At 38.9% G+C, this 20,204-nt stretch overlaps 1 protein-coding gene across 5 annotated transcripts in view; it reads right to left on the bottom strand.

Annotated features, from left to right (window-relative positions):
* The window catches only part of Fas1 (fasciclin 1 Fas1 domain-containing), a 526,663-nt gene that overhangs the window by 28,153 nt on the left and 478,306 nt on the right, over positions 1-20,204 (bottom strand). For 4 of the 5 annotated variants that reach the window (XM_076523006.1, XM_076523009.1, XM_076523007.1 and 1 more), the window contains 2 exons: positions 1,676-1,918; positions 165-191 (listed from right to left, as the gene is read on the bottom strand). In XM_076523006.1, coding sequence (XP_076379121.1) covers positions 165-191; positions 1,676-1,918 — 270 coding nt within the window. The remainder of the gene's footprint in view (positions 1-164; positions 192-1,675; positions 1,919-20,204) is intronic. The other variant, XM_076523008.1, reaches the window with a different exon arrangement.

The following is a 20,204-nucleotide window of genomic DNA, read 5'->3' as shown; positions in this document are numbered from 1 at the left end:
AAAGTGTTAATAAAAACAATTCGTGAAACGATAAATTGTCTGTCTTTGGATCAACATTGAGAATTATATCAGGCGAATGCGAATAGAAAAATCAAAATAAAATGCAGAGGAAATTCACGAACCATCCAACAAAAACAGCGAAAAATGTATAAGTTTGTAATTACCCCATCGTGTGACTTCCCGACGAAGTGCTTCATCGAAAAAAAACAATAAAACAGAGAAACATTGAGTTAATTAACCATGCAAGAGTTCTGGCTCCTTTTATTGCGTTTAACCGCGACTAGAAGAAAATAACAAGAAAATCATGTCATCGAATGTCCACATTGTAGAAAACAACGGAACCTTGGCACGGAAACTGCTTGGACCGGAAACGCAAATAAGATGATGGTTTTTCAGTGCTATTTTGGGGTAATTGAGGCTCGAAACGTCTCGAACATTTTGTTCGTAATTTAACAGTCTCATAATATTAAACTTTCAAAAAAACAGTTTTCAGATTCTTCATTCCTTAATTGAAATTTTCTAGATTTTTAATATTTTAAAAGCCAGTTCTAGTCTTTTTTTTTAACACTTCGACGCTATTTTATCAGGGCTACAATGTACAAAACATGTTACTGAATAACTACTAAACTGTGAAAGCGAATAGACTGTAGCAATATTTTTTTCGGGAGAGATAAGGCGATTGAAGATAAGAGAACTTGTTCGAAAATTATTATACACAATTATAAGCCTCGAGTATTTGGTATCCGTTTTATTAGCACTAGATTTACGAAACATTAAAAGCAGCTGTTTTATATTCGATTATAAAAGTAACAATAAGACATTTATTTTGATTTTTAACGGGTTTTGTTGTAATATTTGTTACAAGTAACACATACAGGGTGTTCCATAATTATGTTAACACCCGGAAAGGGGTGATTCCTGAGGTCATTTCAAGAAACTTTTTCCTTAGCGAAAATGCAATCCGTAGGCGAGCTCGCCTAATGCTAGGCGGCCGAGCCAATCAGCGGATCTGGACTTCGACGCACTCGTTGGCTCTGTCGCCTTGCGCCAGCTGAGCTGGTCTCCCATTGGCTAGCGTTTTTCGTTAATAAGTCGTAAACAAAGCCGCGGATTGCATTTTTGCTAAGGAAAAAGTTTCTTGAAATGATCTCAGGAATCACACCCATTTCCGGGTGTTAACATAACTATGGAACACCCTGTACATTGAATAAGTAACTCACAAATGTATCTTTACAATCTGAACAATCGTAAGTCACTTTGACGAGTCCCGTAAACCTAGTATTAAATTGACCGCTGTTATTTTATAGAATTTCAATGGAATTTTTTATGTTCACATGCGGCAACCGACGTGCTAAAATTTTCTATAAAACTGTTACAACCCATTCGCTCGAAGTTTATCCAATATTGCAAATCCGAAAAAACGTTAGTCGAACGATATTAAGACAGGAATTATATCCCGGAAGGTCTTAAGTATCGCCAGTTACTAGTTCTAGTATTTGGAGCCTAGTTGTGCAAGTATTTCAGGCTTCCTCGTTAACTTTTCGTGAACTGTTTAGATCTGAGCAAACATTTGAATCGATTCTAGCCATCTAATCGTATGCTCCGTACGATCCCGAGAATCATCGGAATATTGGAACCATCGAAACGAATAAGCGCGAATGGAAGATCGACTCACCTGGATGACGCTCTTGCTCTTTATTCTGTCGATGGGCAGACGTTCCTTGACGTAGTGTAGGTTGAGGATCTCCTTGACCCGTTCCTTGTCTTGGAGAATTTGCTGGACACCGGGTTCCTCGAGAGCAGCGTTGCTAGGCGCGAACAGAGTGACTTCGCGCAGTTGATTGATCGTGCCCATGATCTCCTCACCGTAATCGCGGATCACCTCGTAAAACTTGTACACGGGTCCGTCCTCCTTTTCCTGAATGTACAGAAGAGATTTCTATTTATCGTGTTCAGGACGCCGGCCAACTGATTCTACGAGGGACCGTTAATCGAGAAAATGAAAGAAAGAAATGGAAATGATTAGAACGAAAGAGGAACGAAAGAGGGCGGATAATCTCGGTTCGTTCTACGAAATTTGCGAAGCGCTGTGCCAAGATCTTTCCCTGCATAATTCTATGAGAATGTTATGCTTTGGGATGAAGAAATAAGACTTGTTTTGGCAGAGTCGTCTGGGGCAATGGACTTCGCAGATTTCGCTGTCGCGCGAAGATGACAAACAATATGCTTGTAAGGATTTCTTTTATAGGGAGAAGGTTGTTGAAACAAAAAAGCTTCAAGCCGTTGTAAAACATTTAACCCGGATTCTCCGTTTCAATGGAAAAGCTGGAACGTTGAGGGAGCGAATGCGGAGAATCATTGAAATCACCGTCGATGATGTTCCGAGATACGAGGCACTTCTTTTAATACGGAGGAATCATCAGCGTTTGAATTAATGCACGGTGTACAGAGTGATTCTCACGGACGAAATTGGTTACGTTTATTTCTTTGATAACCGCAGGGAGTAATTGGAAGATTAAACAAGTTTATTGATCGTCCAACGTCGCTTTTTCTGCGGCGTGTCACAGACAGTAATGTGTAAATAAAATGAATGATCTGCTGAGCAAGTTTTTCGCCGATTTTTGCACGTATATAAATAACGTACTTTCGTTCTTCTTCTCCATAAACTAACCAGTACGTTGAATCATACTTCACTTTTATCACATTTTATGACTTCGAAATATTTCGAAGCCATTCGTTTTCGTTTCATTGAATTTATTTGCTGTCACGAAATTTTCGGACGTACCGTATGTTCCGGAACATCTTGCATAAGCTAAAAGAAGACTGCTGTGTTGAATAAAATCAATATGTATGACTTCTGTGTAAAATATATCTACTGCTATATAATATATAATTATAATAATTTTAGTTACTATATATATATAATTTAATATTATAATTAATTATAATAATAATTTTTGTTAATCATTATTAGTTACATTAATATTAAGCTGTCCAGAAAATTCGTAGCAAGAATTCGTACGGATTGAGATTTGTTAATTGCTTTGTATTATGCGCACAGTGATGACTTATATCATTGTTTCAAAGCAATCGAGTAATGAAAATATCTCATCGTTCAGTAATATTTCTAGTATTTCACGTTGTTTTATTATCGTAAGCGATTGTCTCAAATGAAAACAGATGATTAACAATTTTCTAAACAAGTGAACATTTTTACGCGACGTTAGTTTTCTATGCAGAAAAGGGAAAATTTTGTGAAAATGGCATTACGAAACTGAAATGCAGATGATAAAAGTTAATTGAACAGATTATTATTTTTGTTAATGATTATTATACAATTTCAACATTTGGCTGAAGTATTAATTGTACGTTAAATTAGAGTCTACAATAAGTGCTCTAGAATTTTGCAAACCTCAAATTGAAAGTTACGCAGACTACTCAGTAAAAATCCACATTGCTACGAACTTTTCAGATAACCCAGTATCTATTATAGCATACATACAATGAGTTCCAACATTATTAGCACAGATATATGTATATTTAAAGCAGAAAGATTTGCAAAAATATTTTTAATACTAATTTTGTACAAAATATGCTTTACGCTATAAGGCAACTGAATGATACATAAGTGTAATAATAATTATTGTAGGCAAACAAAAATGACAATGCTTTTCCGAGTTCACAAAGTAATTAACCATTTATTCTAATAAAAATTGTAGAATAGAGAAATACACAAAAATAAGTAATAAAAATGATAAAAAAGAAGTGTCTGGCATCCACTGCCTCATAAAAATAAAACTTTAATTTTTGGCGATTTTTATTATAATGATTGCTTCATCAAAGAATCTGCCGAGTTATTTCTTATTGAAGCAGCATTATAATTTCAATAGTTGTAATATCAAAAATATGGATCCGATTATTTGATCGACAGACCCCCCGGGAGGCGGATTATTTTCAAAACTATACAATTGACGATGTTTACGTCAACTTTATTCATGAATTTTTGTAGAACATATTTCCGATGACGCTTCACGAAGACGTATTAGTCGTTTTGTTGTATTTAGCGTAGCAGCGATTTATTCAATGTAATTTCCAAAAATTGAATAATTAGGCGACGATTAAAATACACTAGGTCGAAATGATAACTACTGTTCGGGGATTAATTAACACGATGCAAAATTTTTCACAATTTCAACGATATCAAACATTTCGTTAGGATAAGATTCCTTTTGTTCCCTGCAGGTAATTTGGTATCGCTGTCAGAAGTCTGCCCAACTCACGTGAATCACCCTGTACAATCCGAAGGAAGGCACCGTTTATGTTCGCGACGCGTTTCCTCGCCGCGATCAAACGAAAGTTATGGTCGATGCACGTGAACCGTTGCTTCGTGTCGGAACAGGATAACCCGTTCGTCGGCAAGAGAGTTCCCATAGATCAAAGTCTCGGTAATTAACAGTCGATCCGGAGCGCAGGACGGAAGCGAACGTTGTCGACACCGGCATAGCGTCCGCGAAACCGTGTTGGTTCCGTGACGTTTCCGTGACGTTTCCGTGACGTTTCCGTGTCGTTTCGTCCTGTATTTCGCTGCGTTTAAATTTTTGCGGAAAAACATCCGAAAGAAAAAGCGTATTAATCGCGCACCGAACCGTTCGATCAGATTAAAGGCCGAAGGGTAATTAACGAGCCAGTGATTAGCTGCTGGCGACGCTCGATTTCTCGCTCGCCCCTCGTCCCTCGGCGCTCATCGACCGGATTAACGACTGGGAACAGAAAAGTAAGAAACACTGGGCTGTGAAAGGGGAAGACGGGGGCGGGAATGTTTACGCCGTTTGTCGAACGAATGGTTCCACCGTCCTTTTTCACCCTCCTGTAGCCATAAAACACCCGGCATTCGGGACCCTGAAATTTATTCGATCTTTTGATATTGGTAGAGTAGATACATATCGCGAATCTGTATAATCAATGACACGTTCTCCTCAATAAATATTTCAATTGAACAGTAGTAAGTCCAGATTCTATCTTTCTTCCCTTAAATGAGCTTAAACCATCAATATTTCGGTTATTCTTGATATACAATTGGTTTCAAGCAAGTCTTCCTTTTTGCGCACTTAAAATTGTTGGAATTGTTTTACAGTTCAATATTAATTGAGCACGCTTCTTCGAAAAAGAAAAAAACCAAAAGAAATGTAGAATGTCATCTGCCGGAAACAGTAGTCGGTGCATTGAAAACATAAAAAAGGTTTATACTTTTTATTGGAGGACGACTCGCCTCGGTGGTCAGTCGTAAAAATTCGCAAACTGTTACGTCGACGAACAGGCAATAAACTTTGATCTATTACTAATAAAACATCATTGCAATTATCTATCCACTCTGTCAATAACATTTTGTGTTCCGCACCGAATCGATCGTGTAGAGCCATCAAAACTTTGTTAAAACTCCTCGGAACTTACACGTACACTTCCCGTTAGCAGGAAATGTCTGAGTGGCTCTGCAAACAGGAGACATTGATCACAATTTGTGCAATAACTTGTCAAAAGCGATTTTATAACGCAAATGTAGAATGCAACAGTATTTTGTATTCCTTTCACCGTTTAATGTTCTCTGAGGTACCTTGAATCTCGAGTGCAATTTCTAAGTATACACGATACCAAAAGTTTGTAGTAATATTCGCTTCTTAACAATTAAGTTCCACGTGTTTTGTCTAATTTTATCCGTCCCACTTTCGGCCAACGTTGCATTAATTTTTCGCGAACTCCTCGAGCCTTTGGCGAACCGGAAGTGGTGAAAGGGAAGATTAACTGGACATTCGCGGCGTCACGGTGAAACAATATTGTGGCTGGATAGAGGTAATAACAAAAGGAGGAAGTCTACCGGCTTGCTCGGCAGTGAGGGGAGAAGGGTGAGATCATCGGTAAAAATATCATTGAGTCGACGCGACATGGACAAGCGCCGGAGGAATTTCTAATGAACGACGCTAACCTACTTCTATAGTTTCGTGGAAACAAATGAACGGCTGGACCTATTGCAAACAACGTCGAGACTTGATTGGAAAGTAAAAAACGGGGGAGAGAGACTTGAGGGAAGGAAATTGAAAAAAAGACTGACTGCTCGAAATTGAATACGTTTCCAATCATTGGAAGGACCCTCGTTCTGCTGCCACAGGCTGGTTCCGTTAATGAAGCCAAGAAGAATTTAATTAGAAACGTCGACGTCGACGAAACATTTTATGAACGTTGACAATTGTTCACAGCGATCGTTTTGCGACTTCGTTAGATCACGTGGGCGAATTAATTGGAACTGAAAGATGCAAATCAATGGCGAGCCTTATCATTTATTTTTATGAAATTTCAATTTTTCAAAGGACCGAGTCAACGACTAACGAGCATTAAAATTCTATTTTAAGCAATTCGCGTGTCGTTACAACCGTATCGGTGTAAAGCGTTCGTTACCTCAGTCATATTAAAATCTTGTTGGCTTAACATCGTGTCTCGAGCGTCCCTTACCCTTCGATTAATCGATTAAACAAACTTCGAGTCACTCGGATCGAGCAGAACGAAAACGTCCTTCCTCATTCGTTGGTCTCTTGAGCGATCACGCTTTCACCGTTGTTAACATCTAAGAAATTAATCTAGAAAGTCAGAATGCAGTAAGCACAGTCGGTTCACAGGGGATCCTCCTGGAAACAGATTTCTCCGTTTCCTGGGAGCGGTAGCGTCCATCGATTCTCGGAAATAGCGATCAATTTCGTCGGAGAAAGATCTCATCGTGCCCCTCTATTCGAATTGTTAATCGACAAATGGTCGTGAACAAAAACACAGAGCATCCCGACTGTTCTTACCAAACTTCGCTACCTTCTGCACGTTCTCTAGAGAAACCAACAGAAGCTCGATACACGACTAATCAAACGATCGGCCGATCTAGAATCGCCCATTCGACTGTCGCAACGCAGCGAACGCGTTACTTTTATCCGAAGGTTTCTGCGGAAGTGTCGTGTGTATTCTCTGATGAGTTCATTTAATAAGTACTTACGATGCCCTATATGACATGCAGAGTCCAATAGAGACATGCAAAGCACCACAGAATAACATCATTGAGTCAATATAAGAGTAATAAACACATGTACACAATTGATAGAAAATTTTTCGTTCGGCGATTGGGCTCGAGAGGAAAAGGGATTCACGTGGATTCCGCTTTTCTACTCTTTCTCGGAGCGAATTCTATCTACCTTGTTCTTTCGTTATTCTTAGAGAACGCTACCATCGAAGAACCGATATTGTTCTTGGCTCGCCCGGAGCTGGTACAACCCGATACGTGCACTATCACGCGTTCAATCCGGTATTCGGTACGGCAATCGAGCGTTGTTAAAATTCTGATACAGTATTCCCTTCTTATAACGCTTTGCTCGCGATGATAGGAGCATCGAACACGAATCTACCACAGCTGGTATTAGCAACAGTTTTCGTTTTTCTTTTATTCTACGTTTTGCGGAAGTTCGTACGAATTCCAGTTCCTTCCACCGATGCTTTTAGTAATTTGCAAAGGGAGAGCCTACTAAATCCTAATCACAATTTCGTAGTTTACCATCTTCTAATCAATTTTCATCGCAACGAACGCAGGAAATTCCGCAATCTACTCACTTTTCTATGAAATACGGTGGACACGTAGTTGTAATAAAGATTTGCAGATTGCGATTATAGAGAGGTAATACTGTACAATATATCATATGCCGTGGAACCAATTGGTGTGAGTCTACATCAACATTTTTCAATCGTCGGAGCCTTCTCCATTAATGAATCCGGTCTCGTTTGCAATGATTGTGTTATCATCTTTTAGCTATTTGATCGAAGAATTCCCACTGACTCGACCACATGTCGAGATTGTTACGTTACTATGAACGGAGTCGAAGTGAGAAAAGCTCGCTTCAGAAAGCTCGAACGACGCTTCCAGTTTTCTTCGAGGTAGATTTTAAGCCTGACAACTAACGAAGGCTCCAACCAATAAGTACCGTACACAAAATCGCGTATTAGGAGGCAAGTGTTTTGGCATTACACGGTTTGAACGCGTTCGAAAAGATCGACAGAAATAAAAACAAGAACCAGACATAATTGAACCGATCCAGATACACGCGATCGCGATAGAACACTTCGGTGGATCGTGATTAATAAAAAAATTCTCCGGCATTACCCGGGGTTCGATTGCGGAGCCTTGTGCAAGACAGATCAAACGAGAAACGCTGCTGAATCATTGCCGATGGTCGGCGATAATTGAAACATTAATCGAATCGTTGGCTTCGACACAACGGGCGAAAAATAAAACGTTAGGCTCGGGGGAGGAACACTAGAAAGATAGTGGGGCAGCTGGTTACAGTGTAAATTGCTTCCGTTCTTTTGTGCCCAGTTGGCTACCGGGGGACAACGCGTTTTAATATCAGTGTAATGGAGTCGGACACGTGGCCGATAGTAATTTAATATCGGTATGCAATTAAACGCTCGATCGCCGGCTTCATCGTGCCGATGAAAATCGTTATCACGATAACAACCGACGCGATTAAATAGATTACTCGGATGTCCTTAGTCACGGCGACGTGGTCTGTAATCGGAACGAAATCAATTGGCTGTTCAAGGTCGCTCATCCCAATTCTGTCATGGCTAACGGTTTCAACCTCTCTTCCTAACTGGATCAAACTCTGTGTTTCGAAGTAACGCGTTATTCTTTCAACATTGTACACCCAAGATCAAAAGATTTGTCATTTGGCCAGACATGCTAAATAAACATTGTCACTGAAAATTGTAAGGAATGTGTGTCCATTTTTAATCATTTAAATAAATGTAAGATTATTTAAGAACACTTAAAAATTCTTCCGTCTTCAATATTTGATGTTTATCCCAGTCAATTTTAGCATAAATACGTAAAATTCGTAGTCTATTCATAAGTTATTAGACCTCTACATTGTTGCTGAAAAGTATGCGGACGATCATAATTTTTCGTGAATCTGCAATATGAATCGACATTATTGAACGATATTTATTATTAATATTTAACTATTGCTAGTAGAAGAACTTAGGTATGGCGATCTATTATTTCCGATTTATTAAAATTAATAAATGAAGCAATTTTGATTTGGCTCAAGGGTTAAGATTGTTATTTGCAATTGATGCCATCTTGATTTTGCTCTAAAAATCTGCGATCTATTTATTAGTAAATTCTCTAGCGAATACGTGTCTATTAATACATTACAATTACAAATAATCTACATTCTCTAATATTCTGAAACTTGCAAATTGTTTCAAACGTTTCCTAATTTCGTGGTCGCATTAATGAGAACTGCTACAAGAGAGGTTGAAAATCGTTGCTGTATGTTGTGGATATAATACAAACTCCATAAGAGTACTTCAATAAAATATAGAGATGAGAGAGAGACTAGATATTCAATAATTACATATTGTGATACTGTCAAAGAACTACGTTTATTTTTGCTACTTTCAAAAATGTATGAATCTAGATGGATTAGAGTTTATTGAAGGTAGAATTAAATAGTTTGTACATTTTTCTTTTTTCATTAAGAATTCTCTGCATTTCACGAGATATTTCAATGTTATAAAATCGGCAGTCTAGCAACAATAACCAAGGACGATAACAATACAAATGCTTAAACAACAGCTTGCATATTTTATGGAGATTTCTCGAGAATTCATTTCACGAGATATTTCAGTGTGATAAAATCTGCAGAATAGTAACAATGACTGGAAATCCTGACAATACATATACTGAAGTAAAGGAAACATTTGAAAGGATTATTAATATATATTTAAAGGAAAATACAATGAGTGGGATGAAGTTAAACGTCCAAACGATCACCGTCCGACTACAACGTCGACGTTGATTTAAAAGAAAAAATTTGGAGATAATCGAAGCCAAATACGATCACGCGTAAATTCTAAAAGAAAACTCCACCGTTAACTAATTATTTCCACAAAGAACTCGTCGATAACACAACAAAAATCCCGAGCGTTTGCAAAAATTCACAAACTCAGGGATCGACTTGACAAAACATATTAAACATAAAAACTCGATATCGGGTTGCTACTTTGTTTGTCTAACGGCCGCAAGACGTCCTCTCTGTTCTATTACTTTTACGCTTACTCTCGTTGTCGGAGGTTTGTCACCCCGACGAAAAGCCCTGTAAACAGTCTTACATCATATAAAATATGAATATGTACCTCTGTGGATCACGTCGTAACGCCGCGAACGGGATCGGCCGAGCGACGAATCGATCGATCTTGGCGATAATAGTATCGTCGCTCCGGGTAATTCTCGGCGCAGCAAACGTCGGCTCGCGACACGCGCGGACGAATCGTCCGAATCGGCGATCGGGCTGCGATTTTGAGAAAAAGAATCTTGCGGACCGGTCCCGGATCGTTTCCCAGCTACGAAATCGCATCGAACCCGATCGGGATCGACTCGCGACGAAATTCGTTTTTTCTTTTTCGGCGAAACGAGAGAGAAGCAAATAGTTGGGAAAAATGATTTTCCCGTCGTCGCCACGGTCGATCGTGTCGTCGCGACGCTCGTCGTGCCGTGATCATGATCCAGAAAAGGTAGACGTTGAACGAGTCATCGATGAAAATAGAGATAGACTACCAATTAAACGTACGTTTATGATATAGTAGTATCTTACGTAGTCTATTTAGCGATAGATCAGGCGTGATGAGATGATTCAAAAAGGGAATGAGTGGCAACAGCGTTCATGATCGAATGCACTGATTCATGTCACATGAGATATGGGTTATGCCGTATATTTATATATCGTTTTCTTTTTTTTATTCTTTTTGACATTTTTTTTTGTTGAGATGAATGTCACGAGGGCGACTATGCTTTCTCTATTCATGACTGACTGAGATTTGTGTCGACGGAGGATCTCCGCGATTTCGTCGACGAACATCGTGTACCGGTGCTCTCGTCCTTGATAACATGCGACATTCAAGGGAGCTAACAGTCGGAGGCTAGCAGTGCAACGTGCAGTGCGTACTCTCTCTAGACACTGGCGGTTTACAAGGAAGATTTCATTCAGAATCTGCTACTTACTCAGCTTGTACACGGATCGGAAGAGGAAGATTGTTGTCTTTGGTCGTGTTCCGATCGTGGTACAGTAATGTCTCCCTAACTGATGCTTAGATTGTGCACAAAAACGGATAATTTAGGAAGAGGAGATACCATTATTCGAGCCTTGCGGCTCGTTTTCATAGTTGTTGACAATTCGTGACTATAAAAATGAACAGCAAGGATCGAATAATCGTCTCTCTTCTCCCTAAATTGTCCATTTTTGTGGACAATCTGTGCGTCAATTAGAGAGAAATTACTGTATTCGGGGGATCCCGGATATGCGAGTTGTTATGTCGATCGCCGATCAAATAATTTCAGAGGAATTGAAACTGCGCGGAGCACAGTCACAACGCAGTTCCGCAGCGTTACTAATTCCGTTTTCATGGTTCGTTCGTGGAAGTAAAATTTTCTTTCCAAGCTTTATGGTCCTGCCGCGAAGTTCGCCGAGGATCCTAATATTCTCGTGAATGGATCGTGGGAGCGTTAAATGGGACATTTTGAAATTTAAATGCTGAATTTTCAAGTTGTGAAATGGAAAATCTCTTCTGAAGTGGGTCACGCGCTAGAGGAAATAGAGATCGAGTGTATCCTCGAGAACTAGGCAGTTGGAATCCAACAATAAGATGATAGTTATAATTAACTTCTTAGTCAATGTTAATCTCTTGCCGTAACAATTCCTTTCCGTTTACACAAATTTCTTAGACGAAAAAGAAAGTTTGTATTTGTTCTGTGTCTATATTCACTGGAACAATTCAAAATATTCATGACCGAAGAACAGAATTTTATCAGAATATTTATTTTATAAGGCATAATATTCATATTTAACAAGTTGCTATTAATTTTCATCACGAGACAGACACGTCATTGTACGCCAAGAGGTTGAAACAATTAATACAGGTGATAAATCCTTCCTTTCTGGATCAAGCTATAAAAAAACACGAAGGTTCTCTGTAGAAAATGGCACCAGAAAGCTATGATATCTTGCAAAAGAAAACTGTACTTCCGTTCGAACGATTCCAAGAAAAATGGTAGTAACGTTTTACGTAAGAAAATGTTTATTTATATTAATGAGTACAGTAAATTCTCCCTAATTGACGCTCAGATTGTACACAAAAATAGACGATTTGAGAAGAGGAGATATTGTTATTCGAATTTTGTGGCTTGTTTTTATAATTACCGATTGTCAACAATTATAAAAACGAGTCGCGAGGCTCAAATAATCGTATCTCCTTTTCCAAAATTGTCCATTTTTGTGCGCAATCTAAGCGTCAATTAGGTAGAATTTACTATATTCGGTCTAGATATACTATGTATAACAAATTCTCCCTAATCGACGCTCAGATTGTACACAAAAATGGACAATTTGGGAAGAGAAGATATCGCTATTTGAATTTTGTGGCTTGTTTTTATAATTACCGATTGTCAACAATCATAAAAACGAGCCGCGAGGCTCAAATAATCGTATCTCCTCTTTCCAAATTGTCCATTTTTGTGCGCAATCTGAGCGCGAATTAGGGAGAAATTACTGTACATGAATTCGAAACGACAACAATCTCTACACAAGTATGCAATTAGAAGGCGACTACTTAGACGACCTGCCGTGGTCTCTTACAAAAAGAAAACATGTTATTTCGTTCTCGGGCGTTGTCTCTACATCAAAATTGTTCTTAAATGTCGCGGTCAAAGTACCAACCGTAGGCATCGTATATACAAAGCGCATGAATACAGGGAAGGAGAATATATAATATGTGCGAGAAAAGTCTCTTTCAGCGAAGCAGGATCAACGTTCGCGAGATTGATTCGCGCTCGCGTGTTCCGGGGATCGATCGGGATTTAGATTTACAGCTTCACCGCAAATCTTCCTTGCAAGAAACGACGGTGCATTCCTCAGGCAATAGCTAAGAGTTCATTCGAGCGCTGTTTCGAAATCACCAAAAAACGTTTGTCCAACAAAACCGATGGCAATTCTCAACATTCCCGTCGTCTCTATCTAACACAGTTGATCTAGTCTATAAATCAATCGAAAGCCGTTTTCTTAAGATTCTCTAAAGACTGATCCTTTCTACTAACAATAAATTCTAATTCCTTCAAAAAGATTTGCTATACGATTTTTTGAAAGCTTCGATGATCTATTCTATGGTTCTAACTCTCTTAGCAGGATCGTCCTTTTTACAAGTGCTTTTTTTTAGGCATATATTTTTTTTTTCATTCGTATACTTTTGTCACTTACGATTTCCCACGTTTTCCTCTGTTTTGATGCATAGAATAGTTTATTGCGATCATTCGCACGGTCACCTATATTTTCTGCACAATTACATTTTTCGCATGGTATTACTATTCATTCAGTATGAAGAATAATTTAGGATCTCTGTGAAATGATCGAATGAAAACTAATTGAACAAACCACGATAAACAATTTCCTTGTCAAAGTTTTGAATTGGAACAAACGAGAATCAAGTGAAACGTCATTTCGTCATCAAATAATTACCAGTGCTTTAAAATTCTCCGAATGTTCTCACTATGTATTTTGCGTTCGGCCAACTCATGTTTTCTCACAAATGCATAAAATCCGCGGTCTCGTTACACCTTCGCGAAATCAAGAAAAACTAGAACCGATCGATTCTTACAGTTTCGTTCCCTTGCCCGGGATATTTCGAGGATACTCGGTCCAATTACACGATGCGCCTTTCATATATGTGTACATACCAGTTTCAGAGAGCCATATAATACAAAGTTAAGTCGGTGCTCGCTTGTTCAGCATATTTCTAAGTTAAACCTCGACGTTTCCTTTATCGTCCCGATATTCTTATTAAACAAATATCCCACTTAACATGATAAAATATAGCCAGCGGACGGAAACGTTCCACTTGAAAATTCCGTCGATAAACTGCTTCCGGTCTGACGCGTACGTCGAGACTCTTTTGTCGTGGGGGGGGGGGGGGGGTGGTGGACAAAAAGGGACCAGGAGGAAAAGCGGGCCGGCACGATTACCAAAGGAACTTTTTTCGGTGTATCGAGAAAGCGGCTAACAGGCGCAGAATGAACGGGGCTGCATCGAAATGAGATTTTTTCCCCGAGGCTTTTAAGCCGTCCTTTCTCACGGCGAGCAATAAGGCTTGCCGCTTCGTCATGTCGAAAATGCTTCTCCTATTTTCTCTCACGCACTATTTTCCTCCGCGATCCCTTCTCTCTCTCCCGCGAAACTTCTTTTTCTCTTTATGACCGTATGCAGCTTTTGTTTATCTTCGACTTCATTCGATATACGCCGGACTATTTTTATCGGCTATGCCTTTCCAGCACGGCTTAATCCCTCGTATCTGATGTGAATTTGATATTCGACGGATTTGAAATATTTGGGCGTTTCTCACGACTTTCGCTATAGAACGGTTGTTGGTCCGTAGGCATTGAATTCGTGATCAGTTCATGATCGAAGACTTCAAAGTCTTGTTATCCTTGAATTCGTTCCACGCATTTAACTATGAACTTTGTAATCGAGGAACGAAGACATTGGTACAGTGAAAAGAAATCTACCAAATAATAATCTTCCTCACGTATTATAATACTGCTTCGTAATTTAATACTACAATAATAACAATAATATTATAATATTAAATACGATGGTTATATAATATGATTATTACTTCTACTTATTGTGCGCGCCCTATGACATATTCTAGATGTTTTTCTGGGTGCGAAATGAGAGATCGATGTCCTAATAAATGAAAACGGTAGTAGTCGATGAATGACGAAAATGACGAGAAAAACGATACATTAAGAAATCGAAGACTATTTCAATTTTGGGATAGCGTGTTCTTAAAAAATTTTTAACGAAATCAATTTCCCTGTTATTTTGATCGTGTTATCGAAGAAACGTGGAGCCGTGATTGTTGATTGTAAAGGAGAATACCGTCGAAACAGCGAAATATTCACGCAAATAACGAATGCGACCACACGAGAACACGGTCGCTTGTTCGATGGGGCTGTTCGTTGCAGAATTAATTTCCATTGCCGCGGGACAACTTTCAAATGAAGTCTTTGTCGTTTTGTAAACTACTGGACCCGCTCGTATTGATTCGTCGGTCAATACACAGTTTGTGGAAGGTAACATTATCACACGGGAAATATGCTCGGAACGGAAGACTGGACGATTGCTACGCTGGAACGAAAACGACAAGTTCAACGAAAACAGACAAAACAGAGACTCTGTATCTATTGTTTCCTGAATTGCGGGCTTGCTGAAACGAAGGAAAATAAAAAGTGTTTGAAACGTTACGGTTGTTTCGAAGAACAAATTAATTTTACGGACCAATTAAAAAACTAGATATTTATTAAAATATTGAATCGCGTTTTAATGCGACGTCTTTGATCGAAGACTGAATTTAACATTGACGGGGTCAGAAAAGCCAGGATAGGGATTATTTTAAGAGTAAATTCGAATGTACTATATATTGAATGGTCGTCGTTATTATATTTCTTCACAGATTCAGCATTTCGTTGTACCAAAATTTTCATTTTAATGTGTTATCGTTATAAAATGACAGCCATTTCGAACATTGGACATTGTTTCCCCTAAAACCGCGCTGTTTGATTATTTCACTGTTTCATTTGTACCTCTTTTTGCAAAATATATTGTTCACTCTTTATTTTTAGTAAATGCTGAAATTATTCACCCAACAATTGCATTCACGACCGCGATCGAATATTTGCTGGCACGGAGGGCTTTAACTATTTCGACAAAACGTCTAAATGGCACAGCAGCTCCCGCTGTTTCAATGTACAGGATACGGCTTCGAATTTACTACGCGTGGTAGTTGTCCTTTCATTACATACCAGTAAAAAACAATTCACGGGCACAAGGAAATTGAAACAAAGGCCCGTTAAAAAGACGACTGTCGAATGTTGCCGTTTTTACTTACTCGCATTTCGATGCACCGTTCCCTTTCGGAGCGTGTATTTTCGCCAATTTTGAGAATTCGACTGTAAAACTCCGGAAATACATTTTCCGGATACCGTGTCGGTAGGGTGTTACACGAAAATTCGTATTTTTTCAACCAGTCACTCTAGAGAGACTCTCAATGAAACAATATGTTCGTTACGCATAAAGGGCGGAGCAATGTTTTCCAATGGAGCAGAATAGAATAAATGCAGACAACAAACGGTAGTTTGCATGATCCTTTATCATTCGACGTATTGCAAAAATATATTAGCCGTTAATAGACTAGACTGTATTTATTTTATCTCACGCTTTTAATTTCCATGGAAGATAAATTGAATCTTCTTCTGTTTCACCATCGATTCAACACGAAGTCGGTGATGTTTTTAAAGGTGAATAGCCTAATTTAGATCAGTACATAGATCGAACCACCGCGCATTGTCAAAAAGAACAAATTTTTGCATGATATCGATTGATTATAAATTATTCTTTGAACCTGGTTTTGCTCTACATCATAGAGAAGGAAGATATTTACAATAGTATTAGTGGTACTAATTGACTATGAAGAGTAGGCCAAAATTCAGTTGCTTATTTTGTACTACTAGATATTCTAATTGTAAAAATGTTTGGCTTGGTTACCTTAAATGTTCAACCTGATGAATTTCCGACGAACGAGAACTTACTTTTATGGATATATGCGTTCTATGCATCAAAACAGTAGAAAATATTTTGAGGTCTGCAATAAAATTATTTAGCAAGCATTTTGTCGGTAGGATTCCTTTCATAAGAAACACAACGTGTCAGGGGTTTACAGCTATGCCATATTGAAAACTTGTCTTGAAACATCGCGTAGCCGGGATGCGCAGCAAATATTTCTCGTTCTGTAGCTGCGAATCCCGGCTACGTAAGATTTTTAAGGCAAGAAATATAGCTGCATTTACACCTGATGAAGCACGGCTCTTCCCGAAGGAGCTGCGGCTCAGAATTTACGAGTCTTGTTTGCAGAGTGTTGTCTCTGCACCAAGAACATTCGTAAAAGATTTCTCGCTCTATGCGATTTCTTTCTCCAACTCGAATTGGGACACGTTATACTTCATCTTTACGATCGTTGCATTTTCACGGGAATTTGCCGTGAATCGAATACAAACGGTCTCGAAATTGTATTTATTTAAATAGTAATACAGTACTTTAACTATAATTACACTGTGCAACATGCTCGACGTTCTTTTGGGTCTTCTAGCTTCGAATAAATGTTTCCAATTTTCCCGAGCTGAATGCAAATCTTATATTCTCATTTGTAGTTTCCGAAAATATTCATTGCGAGATAGCGCGTTCTCAAATTTCATAATGTACTAATGCTTCGACAGTTACAGGTACTCGATTCTATTCCATCGATTTGAGGATCTCTAGTTTTTTTTCGAAAATTACACATAAGAGTGTGAAAATAATTTACAGATTTGTAGTGAGCAAGTGGAAATCTATCAGAAACATTTCTTTGAAATTAGAAGTCCAGGTAAGCGTCGAACAATGTTGTTGTCACAGCTATTGTATGTACTTCAAAATCAAATTGCTAATTAATACCGTAAGTGTTACTTTTGAAAAATTTTAAAAATTCTCAAGGTCTTTCTGTTCTTCTACGATTGTCACCAATCACGCCGATATTGTATGAGATATTACTTTAACTGAATCAACATCTATATCAATTAAATTCAAAGAAAACGTAGATACCATTTAAAGAATGGTCCAACTGCCATTTAACTAAATGATTGCATTTGATCCCGACAGTTCTGCGAAACACTATATCGGAGGACAATGTATGAACCTCTTTCTTCATGTATTAATTTAAAGTTGGTACATTTCTAATACGCCAAAAACATCAATCGTGTGCATGTATTGTATGTACGTACGTACGCACAATTACAGATCAACAGACATGCACTATAACGAGAACGAACAACACGTAAACGTATCGACACTTTTCATCGAAATAATCAAGTGATTCTTAACGACCAACAACAATAATATATCTTTGCTCGTGTTGTTCTCGATTAACCATTAAATATCACAGAAGAAAACGCAACTCGAGTGCTTGAACAACAATTTTTTCCAAGTCTCCTACTGTGTTTCCTCGAAGTCAACAATTCATTAAAAAATTTCGGCGAGCCGGGGGGTAATTTTCCATGATCAAATTCAGGAATTAACGAAATTCAATTACGTATCAGAGACTATACCTTTCTCTTCGGATTGCTATAAATCAACGAGAATTTAACGGAACGATGCCACCGGAATGCAAAATTTTCGACAAATGGATCAGCATCGAAGGAAATGTATTTCCGATTCATTTGCGATTCCGCGACGGTTTCGCAACGGAATCGGCACGTTCATCATGGAAAGCAACCCTCGCGTTCAGGAACACCAGTTCAGAGTTGTGTGGGATGCATCGATGCAGTCTGGTTCGCTTTTTCTTTGTAATCAGCACGTGAAAGGCATACAACGGTATCCAAGTACACTGACCATGCATGCGTGTCTAATTCCAGGGGAGCGGAAAGAAACGATCGAACGAAAAGAGCGATAACAGCAGCCCGGGTTGTGCACAGGGGTGAAAAAGGGGTGCGGCGGGGGGTCGCGCGTGTACTCGCGTTTGAAACCGCGTTCTCGAATTTCCGCGTCGGACACCTGTCGTGCGACGATGTCCGCGAACTTTAGCCGAATAATAAACGGGGACGGGAAGCCGCAAGTGATTTTCGCGAGCGACAAGTTCTTCAAATTCACGGGCCACGGGCCGCGGTGGCGTCGGTGAAAACGGGACGAACGATTCAGCCGAGAAGTTGCAGTTTTGTGGTCAATGCGAGGCTCGGATTGCTTCGATGTTTGCAGAGGCAACTCCGGCTACCGCGGGAGAATTTCTCTCCGCGTGCACGCGAGCTTTCGTGCGCCGCGCAGCTGGATCACTCGTAAACCTCAGCTATTCAAATTCATCGGGCGCTGAAACTTCGCGAGTTATTTATCTCGTAAACGCATCTTGCCTCTTGGACTCTGTGTTTCGTGCTGTTGCGGTGTCAGTCGCGAAAGTCTGTACAGGGTGCCCCTAATTTTCTTTGCGAAACGATGCCAAGGTATTCGACTACTCGCAATGAGGAGAAAGCACTTCGACAGTAACTTTTGACACTTTCTGTACCTCAGGATCGATAGGCTTCGCAGATTTTCGGGGGAATACCGTGGCAGCGATATTTAGGCTTTCTGGTTTGAATATAATTTCATCTTTAGAATTTGCTACTATCTTTAATAACATTATAATTTTTCATTTTTGTGATTTTAGCATGATCTTCAGACCTCTAAGTGAAAATGAATTTACCACAACAAGTAGAAAATATTAAAATCAAATAGTTATTTCTTACGGAAAGTAATCGCTTTCTTTAGTTCGTGCGAAATTGTATAGATTCTCCAACATGTTACAAAACCTTCTATCTTGTACAAAAACAATTGTTCACGGCTGTGTTTCTCTGTTCTCTGCAAAACGTATACTTGTTCGTTTAGAGCTTTCGAAATTTGGTAGGTATATGTATGTAGACTTTTATGACTGCACATTGTTTTAACCAAGAGTATAGACACAGTGAAGTTCGAATTCTAATAACGTTCAATTGTAGCGAATTTATTCTGCAATTTTACTTTACGCTGATTATTTTTAAACTAATCCATCAAAATGTGAATTCCGAATTCTGATAGTAATAGCCGATGAGAGATATATTCACGTTTCAACTAAAACGACGATTAATCGAATATTTGCTTTCGCTTCTTTAAACTGGATTAAGGTATTTTTAGTTCTGAACGGTCTCGGTCTGTTCCATAAACGTATATTCTACTCACATTTATGGTCATTGTACATTATGTAGAAGCAAGGAATGTGGCAGCTAAACCTTCATCCGTCTCTCGCGACAATTTGGTACATTTCTCACTGCTTCTGAAAAGGTACTTCGCCGTTCACGTCAATTGAACATTTACAAACCATGCGAATAATCTTCCATCCAAATAAAAAAAATCCACAAAAAATTTAAAAAAGGAAATGCACGAATTTAATCATTTGCCTTTCACAATCATCACGACCTTGTACCATCGCGACAATTTAACAGTAACCCTCGCAGTACATTTCGAACTAAAATTTTGTTG

This window comes from Megalopta genalis, chromosome 6 (genome assembly GCF_051020955.1).
Source record: "Megalopta genalis isolate 19385.01 chromosome 6, iyMegGena1_principal, whole genome shotgun sequence".
Lineage (NCBI taxonomy): Eukaryota > Metazoa > Arthropoda > Insecta > Hymenoptera > Halictidae > Megalopta > Megalopta genalis.
This window is presented reverse-complemented; position numbering and strand designations above follow the sequence as displayed.